Genomic DNA, 24,227 nt, shown 5'->3' on the forward strand with positions numbered 1-24,227 from the left:
TAACAAACAGCTTAACTTGCAGTTCTAGTAACACATTTTTCATTTTTCTAGATATTTATGAAGTGATCACTCACTGTAGTATAAAGGCAGCATCCTTGGGGCCTGCAGAGAGAGGGAACAAGGCAGAGCACTCTGTATAACAGGACTCCCATCTGGCTCTGGAACGGAGGGATAACATGTTAACAGGCTCTGAAGAAGGTACCATTGAAGACTCTTCAGGACACAGTTATAGGGGTGCAAGTAAGAAAAGGACAAATTTTGAAGGGAGAGGAGGAGAGTGATCTCCAAATTCCTTCTGGGTGTGAAGGAACCCACAACACTGGAAGTTTAAAGAAAAATTAAAGATTTCCTCTCTTTTTCTGAGTTTTTCATAGTGCATCAGTTGCAGATGATGTATGCTACACAAGAAAACTTATTTCCAGGCCTAAAAGAATCATTCACAAGTAAGAAGAACCAATCAAACAGGAAAAAAAGGAGACAGAAAGAAGCAACACAAAAATGAAGAAGGAATGAAAAGGGCCAAGAGTGCTTAGAGGCAAACTGGAACATCAAAAGGCCAACTTTGGTGACAGACAATGTATCTTCTAACCCTGGGATTATGCAAGCAGAACCAGATCCCAGATATCCAAAAGCTCTTGTTCTGGCCAGGCCTCACTGCTGCATATACTAAAGAGACCCAAGTTACATAAACACTAAAGAGTACTTATATAAGCTTTTGTATGAAACACACTTACAAACATCGACACCCGGAGCTGAACGAGGAAAGCAGGTAGTTGTTCCAGCCAAGACCAAGCTATGCATAACTACATCCATCTCATAACAGCCCCCTTCTTAGTCTAGGTGCTAGACAACACTACTCCCAACACACAAAATTTGAAATGCATGCCACTGTTCAAATAACATCCTCTTCCTAACCTATGCCAAGAACCATGGTCTAATGGCTAGAGCCCAGGACTGAGAGCTAGGGAACCTGCTTTCTATTTCTAGCTTTGACACAGATGTACTGTCACCCCAACAGGGATGTTGTAAAGCTCAATTAAATATTCACATAGTGCTTTGTGATCCTCAGATGGAAGGACCCAGAGAAATGCAGGGTATTATTATCCAGCATCCTTATTATAAAATCTAGAATGTATTGACTTTTATAACCACCGCCCTCTCATACACACACAATTCAGGCACTAGCCAATACACCCCAAAATCATGAAACTGTACTCCATCATCTAGTATCAACCCATCTGTGATTCACTCACATTTGTCCTTGCAATCATCCTCCTCCACACCCAATTTAGTTAAACAAAACAAACGTCTGCATGACTCTGATGCTATAAAGCCAGGAAATGTTTCAGTTTCCAGAGCCGAGAAGTTTTCAGCAAGCTGCTACTTCAGTAACTGTATGTAGGAAGGCACTGAAACCTCACCTTCTGGTTAGCCCAGTTAACCAGTATTCTAGTAACCCAGGATATATTTTTTAAACTAGGCTGCCAAAAATTAGGTACCAAAATAAAAGTGACCCGATTTTACACAGAGCACCTACTGATTTCAGTGGAAGTTCAGAACCTCTAAAAATAAGGCCATTTTCATTTAAGTGCTTAAATATGGCATTAGACACCCAAGTTGAAAATTTCAGCCCCAGTAAACAGAAATATTCCTCGGCTTATCATGTGTCCTGCAAGATGGGTCAGTCTTGAAACTATCATTATTTTTGTAGATCCATGTAATATTCAGGGGCTCGGAAAACAGGATGAGCAGAGAAGATGAGGGAGCAGGCATTTTGCTGTATGCAATGATTACATAAGGATTAGTTTACTGTAGGAGGTTGGGAGTCATGGTATTAGTTTTATACTAGGATAGCCTCAGAGTAATGAGAGATAATAAAGAGGGGATTATTGCTGCCACACGCTTCTAAGGCCACCAAAATGGCAAAAAAAGCAACTACAGCAAATAGAACTTTATGCTAATCTTTGCTCCCAGCCCTCACCACAGCCTCATTCAGGGCTTGTTTACAAAAAAGGATATTTAATCTTGATCAGTGTTTAAAGAGCTGCATGAAAGACAATCCCTTCACAAAGTATCCTTCAGTGTCTGAGTGCCCCTTTGCCATCACTGGTATTGTTTATGGTGGCAATGGTGCAATGGAAGAGCGGTGAAACAGTAATACCTGGCACTTTCACAGCATTTTATGTCAAAGGGCTTTAACAAGCATTAAACGATCCTCAGGATAGCTATGTGAAGTAAGTAAATATCATGCCTATTTTACGGACAGGGAAAATGAGGCAATGAAATTAGGTAGCTTTCCTGAAGCCAGTTAGTATCAGTGCTGAGATGAGAACTCCTGAATTCCTAGCCCTGGTCCTACACTCAGACCACTAGACTAGGCTTCCTTCCTTAAACATAATTTTTACTGGAAAAATGGATATGGTATTTAGAATTTAAAAAAAACCCACAGGCCTCAACTCAATTGCCACTTTCTGCTTCAGTCCATAAAATAATTTCAGGGGAATTCTTAAGGACTTTGTTTAATTAGAAAGACTTCACTTGAAGAAAGATGCAAATTCAAGAGTTTGAGTCACTGTGTCATTGCCATGCCTTAGCATTTCTCCTGTTTTCCACGGCCAGAAGAACAACAGAAAGCATCTTGAAAAGCTGAATAAGATTGATATGAAACATCAGAGCTTGGAGAACTATTTGTTTTTGGGTTCATTCTAAAATATTGGTGCTGTTTAGCATACTCTAAGACAGGAGCATTGAACCAATCTGACACAGAACACAAAAGGGCTGCAAAACTGTTCAGAAAAATCACATCAGTCAGAGCCTGAAGAAGCAGCCATGATGTCAAGAGGAGGCACCACTATCAACCCCAGGCCCATAACATTTAAGATAGGAACAACTGGCTCAATAGATTCCAGAAAGAAAACAGTGTTCCCACAACAAGGACTGGTCCTGCACTGGGCTCACTGAAGGAAGATATTACAATCAGCACTGCCATCACAGAGAAGGGGTCTTGTAGTTTAGTTTTTTCATTAGCAGTCAGTCATTTACCTTACATGATGATATACTCAGCTGAAATAGGGTGCGACAGTGTACAGGAACACTGCAAAATTTCACCACATGGTGGTACCATAAAAATTTGAAAAATTTCCAAATCCAAAAACATGTTACAAAATGCAGAGCTGACAACTGGAACATAAATGCTGTGTGTCCAGCACATAGTGGCTGATCTACCCCTAAAGAGCTGTATATTGAATTAGACCAATCAATAGCCATTTGGGGGGATAGGGGGAGAAACGGAAGCACCAATCTGTGCAGAACCAGACAGGAGGTAGGATATCTGGGTTCTATTCCTAGCTCTGCCACTGACACATTGTGTGATCTTGTGCAAATTACCTAACCTCTCTGTGCCTGAGCTTTTCCCCGCTATTAAATGGGGGTAAGGATGATTCCCTACCTCACATGGGTAACTGTAATGCTGAATTGTTTTCAAGGTACTTCGAGATCCTGAGACGGAAAGTGGCTACAAAACATAAAGTATCACTGATGAGGATTATTAAAATTTAGTAAAAAGCAACAGAGTGTCCTGTGGCACCTTATCGACTAACAGACGTATTGGAGCATAAGCTTTCGTGGGTGAATACCCACTTCGATAGACGCATGCTCCAATACGTCTGTTAGTCGATAAGGTGCCACAGGACACTCTGTTGCTTTTTACAGATCCAGACTAACACGGCTACCCTTCTGAAAATTTAGTAAGTACACAGTGTTTGATCTCTGATCAGGGCTTTATGCCAATACAAATAAGAATGGGAAACTATTCTAACTTAACTTAAACATCCTAGAATTCTATTTCCCCCTGCCCCCCATCACATCCCCCACCCACACGACGCAGGAAACCCAAGTCCTGAGGATCCTCTAAATGAATCCTTCCCAAAAACGTGTACCATTGCAAACATCCTTGTCATTGGAGAGGGGCTGCTCCAGAACACATCAGCCAGACAGGGACTGCTGCAGAACACAAGCAAAATTCTCCCTCAACCCTCAGAGCTGTCTGTGCTCTGACAGCCTGGAATCTAGGACAGAGCTCAAGCCTCAAACTTCAATCCCTGTGCTATACAATGCTGTGCAGGACTAATCTGTGGTCTTGCCCCAGCTTTCATAACTTTCACCAACTTGATTTTTCCATTTATAATTCTTGGTTTTACTCTAACCTGGGGCTCTCCCCATCTCTAATCTGTAACCTCCAAGTGCACCACCACTGAAACCACCTTCCCTTCTTATTTTTTCCCCATCTTAAGCTCTGTTACCCTACATTGGGTTGCATAAATCATTTATATGTTCCATATTCCTAGCTTATCCAAGTCATTCTGAACTTAATCCCCTTCCCTTTTCTATCATGCCCTCCCTTCCAATCCTGCCTGCACAGTCACTCTTCCAGATAAAGGCATATAAAGCTAACAAAATGGATTCTAATAAGACTTCAGGAGGCTGTTCACTGGTCAGATACACACTGAACTGCTTGCTTTTACTCCAAATGAGGACCACACACATGGAGCCCTATGCATGATAGGGAACTTAAAGGTGGACCCTGCAGAGTCCATTGTTTCCTTTACATGAGGTTCATGAGCTAGAGCAATAGATCCCATAACCTGTATCCTTCCGGTGGGGTAAGAAGAAAAAAGAGCTCCATCTTTGACATGGGGTCCACCTGATACTAAAACCAAGATGTAGTACAGTAAGTGTAAATTGCTAAAGGAGAAGTTTCTCTCAAACATTACTTTTTCACATTAGAGACCAATTTTAGAGGCTCCACCTCAATGAGGCACACTATATGTCAATATTCCTTAGCACATCCCCCCTTAATGGGAGAGGGAAAATAAAGAAAAAAAGAGCTGAGCAGTTCTTGGCAGCCAGACACAAATTAGAGACTGCTAGGAAATAGGGAATGATGCTAGAGAGATCATGTATTACTTGACCAGTGCCCTGAGGTATTGCAGTTGTCAGCAAGGGTTTAACAAGTAGCAAGCGGCTTCAATATGTGATCACCATCCTCTCTCAGCAAAGATTTCACTAACATGTGTTCTTAGAACTCCATCAGGAACAGAGGAAAAAGAAATGCATCAAAAAAGGGAAAAGGACAGAGGATACTGAAAATACAATATCCTTGTTCACTAAATAACTACTCCTACAACTCAAAGAGCCACAGAAACTAGAGCTGTGATCCCATCAGACAGATGCAGGAGGTTTTATCACTTTCTTTACTAAAAATGTCAATTTTACAAACAAAACCAGTAACGCAAATAAATAAACAAATAATACTACGCAAGGAAAGATTTTCTTAAATTTGCTCAATCAGAATTATATGTGCATTGAAAGACCCTGAAAACTGAGCCAAATCCATCACCGTCAGACAAATGCCAAATCAAAAACCGTGCCTCACAAAACTCCCTTGGATCCCAAGTGAGCGATTCTAGGGGGAGCTCTCCAAGTATCAAATGCCATATCCCAACATGGAGGTATTAAAATGAATAGTGTCACCATAAAGCAGGAAAAGAAAGAGACAAAAGAAAAAAAAAACCTGCGTCTTACCTGGAAACTGCTGAGACTCATCCAAGAGTAACATGCTGTTCACTGTACTCCGCTGACTGAGGCAAGATCTCCGTCAGTGACTGAGTGGCTGGTTCAGCGTTTTAGCAGCGGGTCAATAAGGCAACAAGTTATCAGCCTCCTCAGCTATTCTAGTCTCGGGGTCCTCAGGCCAAAAGTTTCTAGTCACTCTCAACAGTTTGTTATCTCTGCGAGGAGCACAGTAAGCACTAAAGATGCTCTGCTAGCTTTGTGAATGTGTAACTGGGAACATGCCTCGTGACAAAGTAGTCCAGGGCGGAACACAGACTAAGTAAAATCCTGGTGCTTCGTATTCCTGAAAATAACTTTGGTAAATAGCACTTAGTGCTCTGTTCCACAAGCCCAGTGTTTGGGAATCTGTGAGCATATATCCTCCAGAACTCAGCTGTGCTGAGTAGGGTCACTGCTCTATTACTGGTTAAATATGTCTGGTTTCTACCCTCAGTAGAAGCGTCACTATCTCCCTCCTTTGCTCAGATACTCAAACTGCACAGTCCAGCGTAAGGTAGGCGCTGGATAGCTAGGAACCAACCATCAGAACTATTCTGTCCTCTTAGCTTGGGATCAGCACATGTGCTAAATCAGAGGCAGTAACCCCAGCCACTCTTGAGAAAGGGGAAGGTTTTAAAAGGCAGAAGAAGAGCATGTAAGTGAGGTGTGTGTATATGTGGGCAGGTGTCTCTTCTCTCTCTGGTGGCTTGAGCAGCAGCTGTGCACGCTGCTCAGATCTGATCCTATTCACTTTGCCTGCAATCCATTTCAACTAACAGCAGCAGAGGCGCAGACCAGAATAAAACAAAACTCCTTACATAACCATTCAAACGCAACTGGGGCCCCACAGAGGGGGAATTTCAACAGGCAATAGGAAATCTACAGCCAGAGATGCACAGAATCTTAACTATACACCAGAGATGATCAGGGCAAAGGGAAAGGGGGGAAATTAGAAAATAAGTAGTCTTTGGCTGTGGAAAGAGTTTTGTTATCTGTGATTTTGCTAATTGCTCACATGGTGTTTGCTAACCTAAAACAGACCACGCAAGTGAAACTAGAAGACTGGAAAAAAATCACTCAGGAACCTGTAACCACCTTACACAAGAGACAACAGAGTAACCTGTTGATTTTTTCCTTACATTAATGTGTTTTATATCATACCCCCTCAAAGGATCTGAACACAATGAAAATGCCACTAATAAGATTTGGGGTGTTGTAAAAGACAGATCTTTAGTGTTTTCCCCAGAAACTGAAATTACGGGGAGTGTTCGAATATACGGGGGAGGGGGAGGATGGATGAGGCTTGAGATTGCAAAGGTGAAGGTGGGCTGTATGGTATCATAATAAAAACTGAAAAATGTTTCACAATCATTTTATCAGATTTAACTCACGTTTTAAAATCATCCCAGAAATTAATGTTGGCTACTCAAGCCTACTATGAAGCACAACATCTACATCCTTCTTTGTTTCTTGTTGTAATTTTTGTATAACTCTGGTGTCTTCTTGTGTGTCCGTTACTTCCAGTTCTTCATGATATGCTCATGATCAGGTAGAAGGCGGCTTCTTTCAGAACACAAAATTCTATTCATTGAGGAAAAAACACTCAACTGTAGCTGTTGTGACTGGGAGTAGCAAGAGATGAATTCCTGCTTCTTTCATCCCAGGAACTATAGCATAAAGATCAGGTCAAACCTCTAGTGATGATAAAGAAGAAGTTGAGGTTAAAACTTCATTAGTTCGTTGTATGATATTCTACTCTGTGTTCAAAATTATCTATTCTATCGTGATCACATGGCAGCCCCACTTCTGGTAGTGCCTCACTCCACTCAACTGCAGGTGTTTTATAAGACAGGCATCTATAAAAGCTACACAGAGGTGGAGTAGAAACCAGAAATCGCTATTGTAGGTTTGTAAGAATCAAGTCTGTGTACTTTTTCAGCTGGCTTAAAAAGCACTTCTTGTCATCTTCACTTATGGAGTCAATATAAGTACCTTCATTAGTCAACTTCTGGACGGAAGTCTTTGTTTTTTCCAGTACATTTTCAATGAATATTTCTGATTGATCCAAGGGTAGCTTCTATTGATGGACAGAGATATATTACTGTTGTAGCAGATGCCTGGATGACATTGTTTAATGATCCAAGTGGTTTCAACAGTAGATTTACAAGAGAGAGAATGGCGATAGTCTTCTCTAAACTTAGTAACAAAAGCAGCCCACCAACCTCACTATTTGAATCTGTCCTATCTTGTTGGATACTTTCCAAAGCCAGTAATAATGGTTGCAATAATTTTAAGACCACAGCCAAGAATCGCTCATGAGAAAGCCAGTAGGTTTCCCCAGGTTTGTCTAATTAGAACTTCAGCCCCAGTGTATCTTCTATTTGTTTCCAACACATTCAGTCCTTTTGGACTCCTGCTGAAAAAAAGAGTACAAAAAAGCCATTACATTTATAGCTTTTAATGTCTTTTGAAGATTCTGCAGCTCGTACTAGCATGAGCTGGAGTAGATGGCCTCTGCAGTGTATATAGGAGAGATTAGGGTTACACTGTTCTCTGAGTAAAGCTTGTGCTCCACCATGTCTTCCAGAGAAGTTTGCAGCTCCATCAAATGCATAAGCAGCCATCTCGGGTTCAATTTACAAGTATTTAACTCTTCTAAGATGTCACAGATGCAGCTGATGGTGTCTTCTATAAACTGAACATCTAAACTGCATCTACTAGCCTATCATGGACAACAAGATAACATACGCAATGACTTAATATTTGATGCCTATTTGCATTGGTGCATTCATCAGCCACGTATGCTATCAAGGTCTCATTCCCACTTTGAACTTTAGCGTCCAGAAAGTGGGAACCGGCATGTACCCCTCTAAACTTAATTCCTAGCTTAGATCTTATAGTGCTGCCACCAACCAGAGATTTCAGTGTCTGGTGCGCTCCTTGTCCCTCCAAAACCTTCCCTGGGCAGACCAAGACCCAAACCCCTTGGGTCTTAAAACAAGGGAAATAAATCATTCCCCTACCTTTCCCCTCCCAGACTTTCCCCTCCCTGGGTTACCCTGAGAGATACTGTGATATAAACTCCTTGAATCTTAAAACAGAGAGAAATTCACCTTCCCCTCTTCTCCTTTCCCCCCCACCAATCCCTGGTGAGTTCAGACCCAGTCCTCTGGGGTCTACACAAGGACAAAATCAATCAGGTTCTTGAAAAGAAAAGCTTTTAATTAAAGAAAGAAAAAAGTAAAAATTATCTCTGTAAAATCAAGATGGAAAATGTTTACAGGGTCTCAGATTTACATAGACCACAGGGACTCCCTCCCCCCTAGCCTAAGTATAAATTACAGCAAACAGAGGTAAAATATTCTTCCAGCAAAATACACATTTGCAAATCAAGAAAACAAATATAAAGACTAATTCACCTTCTATCTAGTACTTACTAGTTAGAACATGAGGGTCTGTTTCAGAAAGATTGGAGAAACCTGGTTGCATGTCTGGCTCCTCTTAATCCTGAGAAAGAACAAACAACAACCCAAAAAGCACAAAACAAAGACTTCCCTCCACCAAGATTTGAAAGTATCTTGTCCCCCGATTGGTCCTCTGGTCAGCTGTCAGCCAGGTTCACTGAGCTTGTTAACCCTTTTCAGGTAAAAGAGACATTAACCCTTAACTATCTGTTTATGACATATGCACATTTTTTGAACATAGTAAGAGAGTTCTTCACTTTTTCAGCTGCTGAGTCTTTCACTGTTGTACTGCATGCTTCTAGAGAGTCAACTGAGTTGTTTTTTCCAGAAAGATAGAGAGCATTTGCCAGTCTTGTTCGAAACCAGTGTCCAACTTCAGGATTAACAAGTGACAATGCTCTTAACACTGACCTCCAGTTTGCAGTGGGTGGTATCTCTTGCTTAAAAAGAAAGTATGATGCAACAGCCTTGTTGGTTCACATAAACTGAGTTGTGTCTCCAGCATTCTTAACAGCCTCATTAAGTTCTTCTAAAAATAGCACTGACAGTGACTGGCTTATAAGGCTTTCTGCATGTTGAGGCAGTCCAGAGGCATGGTGTTTCCAGTTTTTTCATATAGGTTGCCAATATTGGCTTAACTGATCAGTCTGGCAAACCAAGCTCCTCCAGTTTTACCATATAAATCCATGATATGCCCACTTCTTGAATACTAAGGGCAGTTCTGGTCACCCCTCTCAAAAATGATATATTGGAATTGGAAAAAGTACAGAGAAGGGCAATAAAAATGAGTAGGGGTATGGAACAGCTTCCATATGAGGAGAGATTAAAAAGACTGGGACTGTTCTGCTTGGAAAAGAGATAACTAAGGGAGATTTGACAAAGGCTTATAAAATCTTGACTGGTATGGAGAAAATGAATAAGGAAGTATTATTTACCCCTTCACTTAAGACAAGAACCAGGGTTCAACCCAATGAAATTAATAGGCAGCAAGTTTAAAACATACAAAAGGAAGTATTTCTTCACACAACACACAGTCACCCATGGAACTTTATGCCAGGGATGATGTGAAGGCCATAATTATAAATAGGGTTAAAAAAAAGAACTAGATAAGTTCATGGAGGTTAAGTCCATCAATGGTTATTAGCAAGGATGGACAGGGATGCAACACTATCTCTCTCTCTAAACATGAGAGAGGGGCAGTCAAATAGTGCCTGTGATTCTTAGGGAAAGCCCACACCACCAAGCAAAACACCTGTGCCCCTCCCTCTCTTCATTAGGATAAGGCATCCAAACCTCCTGCTTAGGGAGTGCTGTTCAGTTGCAGGTAACCAGTGCTTAATTTGTAATAAAAAAGCAGTTACATGCTGGGTGCTGGGGAAATTCAGGGGGGTGTACTTCCCCTCTGGGGAGGTGTGGGGAAATCCCACTCACCTCTTCTCCCCACACACAGGAAAGTCACTCTTCTGTACTAGCAGGGCTGTCACACCATAACACTGGTAACAGGAGGGAACAAGTGCTTTCACGGCTATGTTTGACAAACTACGCAGCTAATGATCACGCATGACTAATCTTGCTACAGAGACCTTCTCCATGTCAGATTCCATTCACAGAAAAACTCAATCATAGTAGAAAGCAATGTGCCTGTGGGTGATGGACTGGAATGAAGCATCCACTGACTAGGGAATTCTTACATTACTATTATACAAATAAAAACCTCATTCACTGAACATATGATCATCTCAGACACGATGTTATCACAAGAGACAGCAAGGCCCTTTTCTCAAAAAAGGTGGGAGTAGAAAGTATATATATTTCTTCTCTTGTTACTCAGCTAGAGTTAAGCCCCTTTGTTTTCAGTTTAACAGATTTTTACAGGAAAAAATCCCAGGTTTTACAAAAAGTATTATTCAGTTTTTGCTGATTTTCACCCTACTTTTGTATCATTCAAATATATAACAAAAATTGTTTTATTAGGAAAATACAATACATTGCATGATATATATGTATTACAATAATACATTAGTCTGTGTGTATATGCAAAGCTGCCTGTTGAAGTAAGGACATGTATTAGTCTAGAAGATACACACAATAAACAAACAGGCACACACGTGTGCGCATCTGAATCTCATGCCCATCACATACACATTTCAAGTTGTTAGTAGATAACAGTTTAAAGATGTGACACACTAAAATGGGAAGAAAAGGAAAATCTGTATCAGAATACATTTCAGAACAAAGAAATATTCGAAAGTTTTCAAAAAACAAACTGGAGAAAAAGGATGAAGTTGCATGTAAGCAGTGCAAATGGTATGGCCCCATGTTTTAGTTCTGCAGCAAACCACATCCTCCTGTCCTTCCGTCAAACAAAATAAACCTTGATATTTACCTAGAAAAAAATAAGGTTTTTTTCCCACCAATTTTCACCTGTTTTTGTTGTCGTAGTAATAAACACTGATAAATTCCTGGGAAAAATAAAATAAAATTAAAAACTGAAAATGAAGGTCCCTAGCTACAGTGAAGAAAAATACTGTGGAGACATAATTTTACGTCTTTCACTCTTGTCACCTGAGAGGGGAGAGCACAAGAAACTAAATACTGCAGCAGCATAATGCAAGAATACGACCTCTAGAACAGTGGCATGTGAAATCAGTTTGACAAAACGTCAACTATTTCTTTGTGAACAAAAACAGTCCACAATATGAAACAACTGGTAGACAATACTAGGAGAGGATCAGCAAGAGCAGCCTGTGACTGAGAAATACCGGCACAGATATGCGGGGACTCCAGGAGTGAAATAGTATAATATGATCCATTTATTTAAGGACTGAAGTTCACTCAGAGGTCTGTTTCAGAAACTTGGGCAGTACCTATCGGCACGATGTGCAATTATAGCCATTGGTATTAGGCATCATTTTCAATGGCGTTAGAAGCATCAAAATATTTTTATTGCTTTGGAGTATATCACAACTTTGAAATATATTAGGACTGTATAGTAATTAGGGCTTGCCTGTATACATCTTATTGAGAAGAAGTTATCAACTCGGTAAAAGAAGGAATTGGATGGTTCAAAGGCTAGAGAACGGGATGCAGAGCCTTTCATCTCCATGTAACTGATTCAAATTCAGCCCAGTCTCGTACTTCCTCCAGGAAAAGTTTGCAATGGCCAACAGGGACAAATATATTAGGGAAATCAAACATGAGGCCGAGGCTTCTGCAGCAGGCCTTACAATACATGAATGGGATCGGTACAAGTGATCCAAGCATGAGCAGAAAGTCTGAGCAAACACATTTATGAAACTAGGAAGTAAGATTTAAAGGCAGGCATCCGAATGACAAGAGGGTAGTTTCCATAACACATTCGTTATGAGGATGAAACATCAGGAAAATGAAAGACTACTGCATCAGAGAAATAGGATGACCTAGGTCTTTCCTTTTCCATGGTTGAATAAACAGCACATTCCCTTCTGTGTCTTACAATGGAGAGTGGAAGTGAACTTTTCCATACAAGGCAAAGAACCAGTGCTGTCATCACCATTTACCATGACAGATATGCACCACGTATCATCAGCACACTCAAGTAGAGTTCTTGTGCCAGAAACTGTCAGTTCATAAAATGATCTCTTCATGGGAGGTAATTTATTATAGATAAGCCCATTTACGGAATATCCTTTTGTGAGGCCAGTCTTGTCAGAGTAACTAGGAAATTGCTCCTCCACTCATTTCTTTGGATCCAATGTTTTTGTCATATCCCAACTGTATTACACAGACACAGTATGAAAGATCTCCATGGCTGGACAATGGCCATGCTACATACTCTCTGCCAGCTGTGATGGTCCCCTCCTTTTCTTTCCTACCACTTCTTACATGCTGTTCACCTTCCAATAAGAACATACAAATGCTCATACTGGGTAAGGCTAATGATCCATCTAGCCCATCTGACAGACCACAAGAGCTACAGAACAACAACAGCTACTTTCTGCAAGCCAGACCACTCCTGCTCTTTCCCATCTTAACTACTCTGTGCCATCTGTGCTACGCCTCCTCATTCCCGCAGCTGTCTCGCATGCTGCTGAATTTCTAACAGCTGCTCTCTGCACACCCCATTGCTCATCAACAAGTTGAGGCTGTCTACAAATCTGGATTGCTTTAAGTTACTGAGAAGAATGGAAGGAGGACATACCTATTAGCATCTAGTACGAGCACAAACAATATTCTATGTGCTAGTACTAGATGATAATTGTTATGTCCTCCTTCCATTCGCCTGTTCAAATGCACTAAGTAACTTGTATTAGAAAAGGGATTTTATCAAATATGGAAGTAAAGTATAAAGCCTGAAGTTGCAGCTTTATGTCTATTTTTGTGTTACTTGTATATGTTTCCTCTCTCTATTTCATCTTTGAATCGGTGGTTTTTCTATTAAAGAACCTTTTGGTTTATTTTTACCCCAAGCAGGTCCCCAGTGTGCATGTGCGGAGTGTGTCTCCCAAAGAAAGTTGGTAACTGGGAGACTAGTTTCACGTCTTTGGGGGTGACAAACCAGTGAGGCACAGTCAAAAGTACTGATAATTAGAACTCAGGGAGGATGAATTTGGGGAGATTCAGGACTGGGCGAGCGGGGGGTGGGAGCGGTTACCTGGTGTCACCTTGCAAGGAGTAACTGGCCTGACAAAAGCCAGAGTGAGACCTTATGCTTGTGGGCTGGCTACTGGTGTCAGAGATCTGAACCACCATGAAGGCTCCCAATGTCACAGAGCAGTTATGACACAATCCCTTACTGATCTGGGTGGTCCCCAAAACATCACACCCTCTCCGTAACTTCATCGCCATCATGGAAAAAAAACACGAGAACATGGGGAGAAGATGAGGGGAGGGATGGTTTAGATGCTGCTAATTAATCTATAACTTCTGAACTACATCAAATTCTACCTACAAAATATGCTTATATGTACTATGGTTTGGGGGTTGGATTTTTTTTTTAAAACAGAATTTCATCCAAAGCCCACTGGGAGTCTTTCTACTGACTTTAATGGTCTTTCGATCAGGCCAAAAATACAAATTTGATCAACTTTATATCTTTGTTCATGTAATTTTGGTGTGTTTTCTTTCCCACATTAATTCACTGAAACACTCAATTACACTATCCATGAGCAATCCAACAATTATAAACCAGAGAGTACATAATGGGAAGCAAAAATGCAGTAATGGAACACATTTATCCATACCTACAACGCCTTTTGCAGGTCAGAAAGCACTATCTCAGCTACAAACTACATACAGTTTCAGATTTCAGCCTCATGATTCTGAAGGAGGATTTTTAAACTATATTGAGAAAAACAACTTATTTTTAGGGAATACCTTGACATTTAACTAAAAATATCTTCCTCCAAACCTGCTCTTGCACCCCTGCAACATGTAATATACAGTAAAATAAGTACATCTTTGATTTAACCTGAGCTACCATGTTTTGGTGAAACCAGCATATTCTAGTAAAATGCCTGCTGAAATTAAAGAAAAATTAAACCAGGAGCTGATATTTAGTCTAAGCCCACCCCTCAAAAGGAAGCGTTTAACTATGTTCATCATACGCTTCAGGTAACACTATTGGAGGTGTTGTCTAAAAGACAGAGCAGAGGACTGAGAGTTAAGATTCATGGATTCTGTTCCCAGCTTCATCACTGACTGACTAGGTGACCTTAGCCAAGTAGTACACCTCTACCCCGATATAACACGAATTCGGATATAACATAGTAAAGCAGTGTTCCGGGGAGGCGGGGCTGTGCACTCCGGTGGATCAAAGCAAGTTCGATATAATGCAGTTTCACTTATAATGTGGTAATATTTTTTGGCTCCTGAGGACAGTGTTATATCGAGGTAGAGGTGTAGTTATAATTCCACCTTGTTTTACTAGATCAGCGAGACCCAACACCCCAATTAGTGGGTTCAAGGGAAGGAGAGCTCTGGTGACATCACCTCCTTTTAAAGAAGTAAGGCAAGTCATTACTCCAGGTTCATAACATTTTGACTACACCAGGCTTTATGCCACTCTCTCAGAAAGGAAGCTGCTGTCAGAAAGCTGGGGTGGATAGGGAAAGAGACGCAGTGGGAGAGGTAAGAACATCACTTTTGCTTGGAACTTTTCTTTACAAAAATCACTGAAGACTAGGAACCAGAGTTTGTGCATTTTGAAAGGCTAAACACAGTGAGAGAGACGGACAGACTGGCCTGAAGCATTGTTAGTCTGTAATACCCTGAAAGGGGGGTGGGGAGTTAGGGAGGGCCTTGTCCTTTCTTCCCACATCACCATTCAGGCCATGCCTTTTAAATAACACTAGATAACCCAGTTCATGGGGTTAGTTAAAATGCTGGAGTCAGCCAGAAAGGCGCCCCCTCATCTTTTAAACCCAATAGTATTTCCCCATGTTCCTCCAAGACTTACTAAGTTATATCCTGTATACACTAAAATGCCCCCTCCCTCCCTCCTTTACACCCCTGGCAGAATATGCTCTACACAAATAGAACACAAGACACAAGTTCACAGAGAAAACTAGCAATACAGTCAACTGGCCCATGCCAGATTTACTAGAAAAGAAAAACAGAAATCAAAATGAAGTACACAGTGTTCTTCCCAAAACACAGAGAAGGGATTTTCAGTGTCACCACTGCAGACTTAGCAAAATGTCTATATACAGGACATGTTCTTACAGTAGCTGGTGCGGTTCTACAGAACATGTCCTGTACACAGACATTTTGCTGAGGCCTGGTCTACACTATGGTGTTAGGTTGAAATTAGCTGCGTTAGGTCAATTTAAAAATTAATGCGTCCACACAACCAACCCCGTTCCGTCGACCTACAGGGCTCTCAAAATCGACTTCAGTACTCCTCCCCAGCAAGGACCTTTGCTGGGTCGAATTCGGGATAATGTGGAGCAAATCAACAGTATTGGCCTCCGGGAGCTATCCCAGAGTGCTCCATTGTGACCACTCTGGACAGCACTTTGAACTCTGATGCACTAGCCAGGTACACAGGAAAAGCCCCGGGAACTTTTGAATTTCATTTCCTATTTGGTCAGTGTGGTGAACTCAGCAGAACAGGTGACCATGCATTCCCCACAGAATTGTAGAGCATAGAATGTTTCTATGCTCCCTTTATCATCTCCATCCCTAAGGTTATCACAGATTAGAAGGCAAAAAAAAACGCACTCGCGATGACATGATTTCCGAGCTCATGAAGTCCTCCCGCACTGATAGGGCACAGCTGAATCCATGGAGGCATTCAGTGGCAGGAAAGAATTAAGTGAGCGTGAAGAGTGGAGGCAGGACACGATGCTGAGGCTATTGGGGGAGCAAACGGACATGATGAAGCGTCTTTTGGAGCTGCAGGAAAGCCAACAAGAGCACAGACCCCCACTGCATCCGCTGTATAACCGCCTACCCTCCTCCCCATGTTCCACAGCTTCCTCATCCAGACGCCCAAGAACGTGGGGGCGGGGGGAGGCTCCAGGCAGCCAGCCACTCCACCGCAGAAGATGGCCCAAGCAACAGAAGGCTGTCATTCATTTTGATTTTTAGTGTGGTTACAATAAGCAATGTGGCCTTGTCCTTCCCTCCTCTCCCACCCCACCTGGGCTACCTTGTCCATTATCTCATTTTTTTTTAATTAATAAAGAAAGATGGTTTCAAAACAATAGTTACTTTATTTCGAAGGGGGGAGGATGGTTGGCTTACAGGGAATTAAAATCAACAAAGGGAGCAGGTTTGCACCAAGGAGAAACACACACAACTGTCACACCGAACCCTGGCCAGTCATGAAATTGGTTTTCACAGCCTCTCTCATGCACAGCACACCCTGCTGGTATCTGGTGCAAAATGATTGTCTGCCGTTGCTTTCACAGAGGGAGGGATGGAGGGGCAACTGACAACATGTACCCAAAACCACCCGTGACAATGTTTTTGCCCCATCAGTCATTGGGAGCTAAACCCAGAATTCCAATGGTGGCGGAGATTGCGGGAACTGTGAGATAGCTACCCACAGTGTACCGCTCTGTAAGTCTATGCTAGCCACAGTAGTGAGGACGCACTCCGCAGACTTAATGCGCTTAGTGTGGAAATATGCAATCGACTTCTATAAAATGGACCTAATTTCACAGTGTAGACATACCCTGAGTCTGCAGGGCCAATTCCCTCGTCTTGCATGAATTTACTATACTTTTCTCTGACAAAAATGTAAGACTTATTGTATCAAAAGGATACTGGTAGGTCCAAAATAAGGGGCGAAACCTGCAATCCTACTTACTCAAGCAAAGCTCCCATTGAAATTAATGGTGTTTTTGCCTAAATAAGAACCATAGGACTTACCCCACATTTAAAAAAAAAACAAAAAAACACACAACCTTACCTGTATTAATAATTCTTTAGATCATTAAAATGAAAGCATCAATATCACTTTATTTTCACCATTAATGTTGCTTATTAATTTATTATTATTATTATTTTGTATTAGTGAAGCATCCAGGAGCCCTAGTAACAGACCATGACCCCTCTGTGCTAGGTACTGTACAAACACAGAGCATTTCACTCATGTTGGATCATGGAAATAGAAAAGACAGTTTCTAGACATTTTTACTTTCTGTTTCTCATTAAACTAGCATAGTGCTACAATGTCTGGGCTCCAGAGACTGATGAGGTAAGTTTAAATGCAAGTAAAATATCCCTATTAAACAACTGTGGATATACTTCTATTAATTCTAGATCACTGAAAACACTTGTTTTTATAAAACAAATCTGAGACCTAAATGGACCTGAGAAACGCCTTTTTCTGATACACATACACTACATGCAGTTGAGACTCTGGGCTGGTCAACCACAACCAGCTGGCACATTATTATACACAACAGTCGTAGTCTTCAATTAATGGTAAGTCATGCTGAACATTGTGTCAGTTACTATGATCCATCAGAGTTGTGTATTAATATTATCTAATTTCCCAGCACAGAGAAGCCCACAAGGTTTAAATACATGCCAATACACAGGATGTTAACTAGCAAGTAAATCACCTGGCATGGAGAGGAGATTACTTATATGCCCAAGCTGTAATATACACCTTGCCTCAGAGTTTCCCACCAGCTGACTTAGAAGTAATGCAGATGGGCTCCAAAGGGAGCTGCATCCAGTTCTAATCAGCCAAAATAAAAAGGAGCAATGTAGAGTCCTTTAGCAGGGAAAATAAGGAGAAAAGGGAGAGATTACATACCTCGCATCCCATCAATATAAATCCTCCTGCTCTACAAATAGTATTTTGCTGGGTGAGTTATAGGCTATTGATAATGCTTTTATATTTATTTATAACTTTTATTATTTACTAGCACGGATCACTATGACATTTGCACAGAGACAGAGCAGGGCTTAAAAATACAAACCCTCCTGATTAATTTCAAAACCCTCCTGGGCTAGAGGCAAGTCCTTTCTTTTGTTTCATCCCCACCTCCATAAACAGAAGAGCCTGAGCCTCCTTTCCATACCAGTTTTATTATGTCCGACTCCACTTTTTCCCTGCCTCCTCCTCCAGTTTTCAGTCACACCAAGAAGTGCGGAACTGTTCAGACTGCTTGCATCACAGATCTGAGGCAGAATGCAAGGAGCAATAAAGTCTGTTATGCTCCTGTCTACCATAGCAGATGGAATCATCTAATAAAAATATAGTGTTCCCCAAAGAGCAGCTGCAGTGTCTTATACTGCCCAGAAAGAGGAGGAAGAAAAAAAAAATTCATTGACTTTGGGATCTACTTTCCCCTCAACATTCACCCACCCACATGAAATGCTGTTAAATCATTATTCTTAAATCTTCTGGGAAACAGCAAAAATGATACAACATTTACCCCCTTTCCTCTTGAAACAACCATCCCCACTAGAACAGGGGTTCTCTATTAGCGGTTCAAGAGATTGGAAGTCATCCATCTTCCCTCCTTGGAATCACAGTGGCATTTTAAAGACAGTCTTTCCAGGACTGAAAGGAGTTCAGCATGGGTCAAAAGCAGACAGCAACAGACTAACATCTATCTTCCAGCACTGCAGAAAAAGTGCAAAATTATATTTTTTCCCTCACCTACAGCACCTTTTTTCCACAATAAGGCCCTTCCTTGCCTTAGCCACAAATATTCCCCGATTAAATGGGATAATGTTTGATGGGCTAACAATTACAGAGACAAGGTGGGTGAGGTAATATCTTTTATTGGATCAATTTTTGTTGGTGACAGAGATAAGCTTTTCATCTTACACATAGCCCTTCTGTGTAAGACTGAAAGCTTGTCTCTCTCACCAGCAGAAGTTGGTCCAATAAAGATATTACCTCACCTACCTGGTCTCTCTAATATCCTGGGACTGACATGGCTATACCTACACTTCATACAACAATCACAGAGGCTATTGCATTCCTCCTCTATCCCTCATTTAGGATTGTACATAGACAGTAACAGGCCAATTTATAGGATGCTATCAGATTAAGTCAGGGCCCCATGCCCACCTACCTGGGTAACTGTCACATAGAGGACAAGACTCAGCAAATTTTCACTTGTCTTCCTCTCCCAATCCCACATATGTAACAGGGGGTTCAGCTTACAGAACCCACCGATCCCCACTGAAGGAACTGTCCCCAAGCAGGCCACTGTTGATGGAGCCTGCTTCAAGAAAGAACGCATAGAGTATTCACAAGAAAGAGAGGGAACTTTCTCAATATAATCCTGCGCTGCCCCTTCCCCACTTGCCAAAAGCTGGGTTCTGTGGGTTTTGGCACAAGTACCCCTACGATCACAGAAGCAGAGAGGAACACAAGTTCACATTTTTCATCTCCTTATTTGCTTTACAGATAGCACATGAGGTTGGCAAAACAAATTATTTTGGAAGTCTATTTAGTTTTTCACTATTTATGTTATGTACTACTTCCATTTCCATCAAACTAGACAATGAAAATAGGCTAGTCAGTTTCAAATCAATTTCACTTTCAATTTCATGCATCATCTTCACAATGCTGCAATTTATGGATTGCAAAATAGATGCAGAGGAATTTTTATTTAAAGAAAAAAAACACTTTTCCATTGGAATTTTAATAAATAAATTTTAAAATATATTGGTCTGAGGTTTATTTTTAAAAAACTTAAGTTATGGGGCAAAGTTGACCTAACTGTGTCCTTTTAATAATGTTAGGCATTTCTTTAATAAGGATTCAAGAATATCAAAGTTCTTTACGAACCTGAATGAAGACTACAAATCTGTGCAGCAAAGTATCATAATTTTACAAATTAGGAAACTGAGACCTGAAAAGATTAAAGACAGGCTCAAGATCATAGAGAATCAGCAACAGTGACACATCCAGGAATATACTTCTGAAGTCCTTATTTTCAGTCCCCTGCTCTAACCACAGGCCCCACTGCTGTTAGACTTCTTCGACACAAAGTTAAACTAAAGCAGGAGTCCTATGACAGTTTCTGTTAGAGACTTAAAAATACAGAAGTATATTAGATCACAGCCAGAACCACTAGATGGACAGCATGGCTGTTCCATTATTTCATTCCACCAGTACTAAATGAAGGTTTTCCAAATCCAGGTTTAAATACAAACATAACCAGAAGCCTTGGAGGACGGCATCTGAATGCCAATACTCACAACTGCATCTGTTACAGTACTCTAGATTTCATTTCCTATCAGTTATTCACCCTGAACAGCAAATTTTTGAAATGTGATTAATCCATATCATTTCTCAGAGGCAGAAAACAAGTGACTCTCTGTCAATATTAATGCTAGGACAGTACCACCAACAAACAAATGAAGTTGAATTCCAGCCACTGCAATCAGAAATAATCCCAGACATCCAGAAAGAGTGAAGACAGAACACCACAGAGGGATTCATTCAATAGTTCAAACAGCCAACATTTTTCCTCGGGAAACGTTTGATGCATGAGCAATCTCTACACTTGAAATGCTCAGCAAAACCCATAACAGATGTTTGTTTTCTCCCCTCTCTGTTTAGATTTTATTTCCATGGGGCTCCCCCAAACCATACATTGAGAATTAGCAGTTCCAATGATTATGCACAGTAAAGTATGTGTGTGTGCTCACAACCTCACTCACTCACCATTCTCATCAAGTAAGTCTTCCTCGTCATCCCCGTCATTGTCCTCCTCCATTGCCTCATCATCTTCCTCCTCCTCCTCTTCCATATCCTCCTGCTCCAAGTCCGGGTCCAGGTCTGGATCACTCCCTGAGATTGACTCGTCTGACATGATTCCCAGTGGTGCTCCTTGTGCATTACTTGCTCATGATCTATTGCAAGGCAGCCCTGCAGGAGTAGGAAGAAAAAAATCCATTCAAGAAAAACTCAGCCATGCAAAATTTCAGATACAAAAGCCACCCAAGTGCAGCCCATGACAAGTTTGTATGGTTCCATAACTGCAAGTTAACATTTATCCTGGACATCAGAATCCTCTCAGAAGAGAGAATCATGGACACAATCGTTAAATAAGAGATGAGAAAGGCAGTAACCCGCACCCAATCTATTCACAGATCTTGCTTGAGTTATTGCCAGGACTTGAAAAATTTAGCCAATACTCAAAAATTAAGCAAAGAAGCCATAGTGAAAGATGTCTATGCTTCCATGACAGAACCCACGCACCAAGGCCAAAACTTGCAGAATGCAAAGAAAATACGCATACACTGTTTATTGTGTACTGTTATTCCACTTTAGTAATTAAAAATAATAATAATCATCTCTCTTACTTTTGTAAGCTTTCTTCCCCTTGCTGGCTTCACTCCACCTATTCTTTCCTACAGCAGTGGTAATGCTGTCACTTTCTCTGTGGATTCCTCTTCTGAGTAGGTTTCCTTTTCTCCATCCTTTTTTCTCTCCCTACAGCTTGTTCACTACCTCTTCCTCTATACCATACTTCTCTTTTCTAATTTATATAATCAATTTCACTCTCTCCCTGCCACACACCCAAATCATACCCATCCACTTACACATAAGGTTTGGAAACCTAACTAGATGCCCAGGGAATTAAACGTATTAGCCAAAGTATGATATGAAAGATGGGCTACCTCCATGCTGTGCCCCGATCCACCCCCAATGAACTTTTCACATGTGCTTGCTTCCGAGACCCAAAGTGGATAAATACGAAACAAAATTAGCTCTCAACTTCTAAAAGGAAAGTTCTCACAACACAGGCAAAGTCATCTGTAGATAGCAGAGTCACCGCGCTCACCAGCAATGTACAAAGATGATGGAGACTCCGGAACCAGTATCAGAGGCTCAACTGACATGTAGCAACTAATCACTCAAGCCAGAACATCTTGATTGTTATTCTTAGTACACGCAGGCCAGGAAAATCCTCTTGTGAATACTGGCATAACAGACTGCCACTAAAATATTCATATTTTATATAAAAATGATGCAAACACCTAAAAAATTCCAAGATATTAATATCCAAATATACAACTATTAAAGACAAAGGTAACCTTTCAATCTGATTTCAGATGTTGCTCTGTCTCTGAAACATAGGCTCAAAATGCTAGCTGAAAAAGTCACTTCCAGGTAGGGTGACCAGATGTCCCGATTTTATAGGGACCGTCCCAATATTTGGGGCTGTGTGTTATATAAGTGTCCTCCCACCCCACCCCCATCCCAATTTTTCATATTTGCTATCTGGTCACCCTACTTCCTGGAAGTGGATTGAGTAGATCATTTGACACCTCTTTGTGATCCAGCAATTCAGTTTCACATACAGACTTCACGTCCTTTGGGATTTTACACTGCAGGCTATTTACTCTAGTATCCGAGTACCTTCAACTTTTCACAGTGGTCTGTGTATCTTACAGGCAAAGACAACCCTCCTTCAATATAACATGAAGAAAGACTGTGACAAGGGTTCAGGATCCATTGGCTGCACCATCCCTTTTAAAGGAAGGAAAGGAGAAGAATAAAAGCCCGGGAGGGGATAACAATACATCAGCCCAAAAAAGACAAGTTACAACTACTGCCTGTAGGGAACGGGACAGGAATGCTGGCCTATGGAGAAACTCTCACCTAGTCCCATCTCAGTTTGTCACAGTCAGAGTCTCTGTATACAATGACAAAGTAAACTGGAAGAAAAGGCCAAGGTGATCATGACTGGTTTGTCAGCTCAGACCACCTATTGCCCCAGAGTGGATTTCATGACAGATCTTTCTGTTTGGAAGTGCCTCAGCTGTGTTTCAAGGAGAACAGTGTCATATGACAGCTGTATAGGGTTAGGAAATCTTAGTACTGGATAGGGTGGGTAGAAAGCAAAGTGTCAAAGGAGAGAAAAATGAAGATAATGGCAGATAACAAATCCTTCCTTGGGAAAAAGCTAAAGAGGTGTTCAAACTTGACCTCTGAAAGGTCACTATTCAACATAACCAGCATGGCCCTACATGTGCCTTTTCAAACATTTTCCCTGTTCTTCATGGATTGTCAGTCATCTGCTTTTGCCCCTAGCATCCATGGCACTTAAGATTTAAGCAACAATGTATTTGAGAATCAAAACATACATTTTAAAAAGACATGAGTCTCAACCTCTTTTCCAAGCAGTTAAAATAAGCCTGTATGCAAGCTTTCAACATCTACATAAAACTTTTCATAACATATGCAGAACTTTCATTTTCTGGTATATTATTATTTGTATTAACGCAGTGCCCTAGTCATGGACTTGCTAAGCACTACAGGCTGGACATCCTGAAGTTAAGAAACACCTAAATAAGGCCTGAAAAAATACAAATCTAACAGCTAAGTGTGTTAAAATTATTCCAGTTAAAGTAACCAGACACCGGGAAGCTGACAGAGGCAAGAGTAACAGTGAGAATGTGTCGGCAAGACACGGAGGGAAAGCAAGAAAACAAAAGAAAATGAAACCAAGGTAAGAGGATGGCTCAGCTCTTGTGATACAGAGCCTTTCATCACTAGGTTCAATTCTAGTCTTTGATGTAAGCAACCAAAAGTTCTTACAGTTCAACAGCTGCTTAGCGGACTAAACAGGATAGGTTGGTTGTCGGAGTCCAACAAAAGGCAGATACAACACAAATCTCAACTGATTTAAATGGACCCATGGCAATTCACTCCAGCTAAGGATCTGTTCACAGATCCCC

At 41.1% G+C, this 24,227-nt stretch overlaps 1 protein-coding gene across 6 annotated transcripts in view; it reads right to left on the minus strand.

The window, feature by feature from the left end:
* RAD54L2 (RAD54 like 2) overlaps positions 1-24,227 on the minus strand; it is a 92,149-nt gene that overhangs the window by 39,039 nt on the left and 28,883 nt on the right. For 5 of the 6 annotated variants that reach the window (XM_030568315.1, XM_030568314.1, XM_030568317.1 and 2 more), the window contains 2 exons: positions 21,205-21,408; positions 75-158 (listed from right to left, as the gene is read on the minus strand). In XM_030568315.1, the coding sequence (XP_030424175.1) occupies positions 75-158; positions 21,205-21,352 (232 nt within the window). In that variant the 5' untranslated portion in view covers positions 21,353-21,408. The remainder of the gene's footprint in view (positions 1-74; positions 159-21,204; positions 21,409-24,227) is intronic. The other variant, XM_030568318.1, reaches the window with a different exon arrangement.

Source organism: Gopherus evgoodei, chromosome 7 (genome assembly GCF_007399415.2).
Source record: "Gopherus evgoodei ecotype Sinaloan lineage chromosome 7, rGopEvg1_v1.p, whole genome shotgun sequence".
Taxonomy (NCBI): Eukaryota; Metazoa; Chordata; order Testudines; family Testudinidae; genus Gopherus; species Gopherus evgoodei.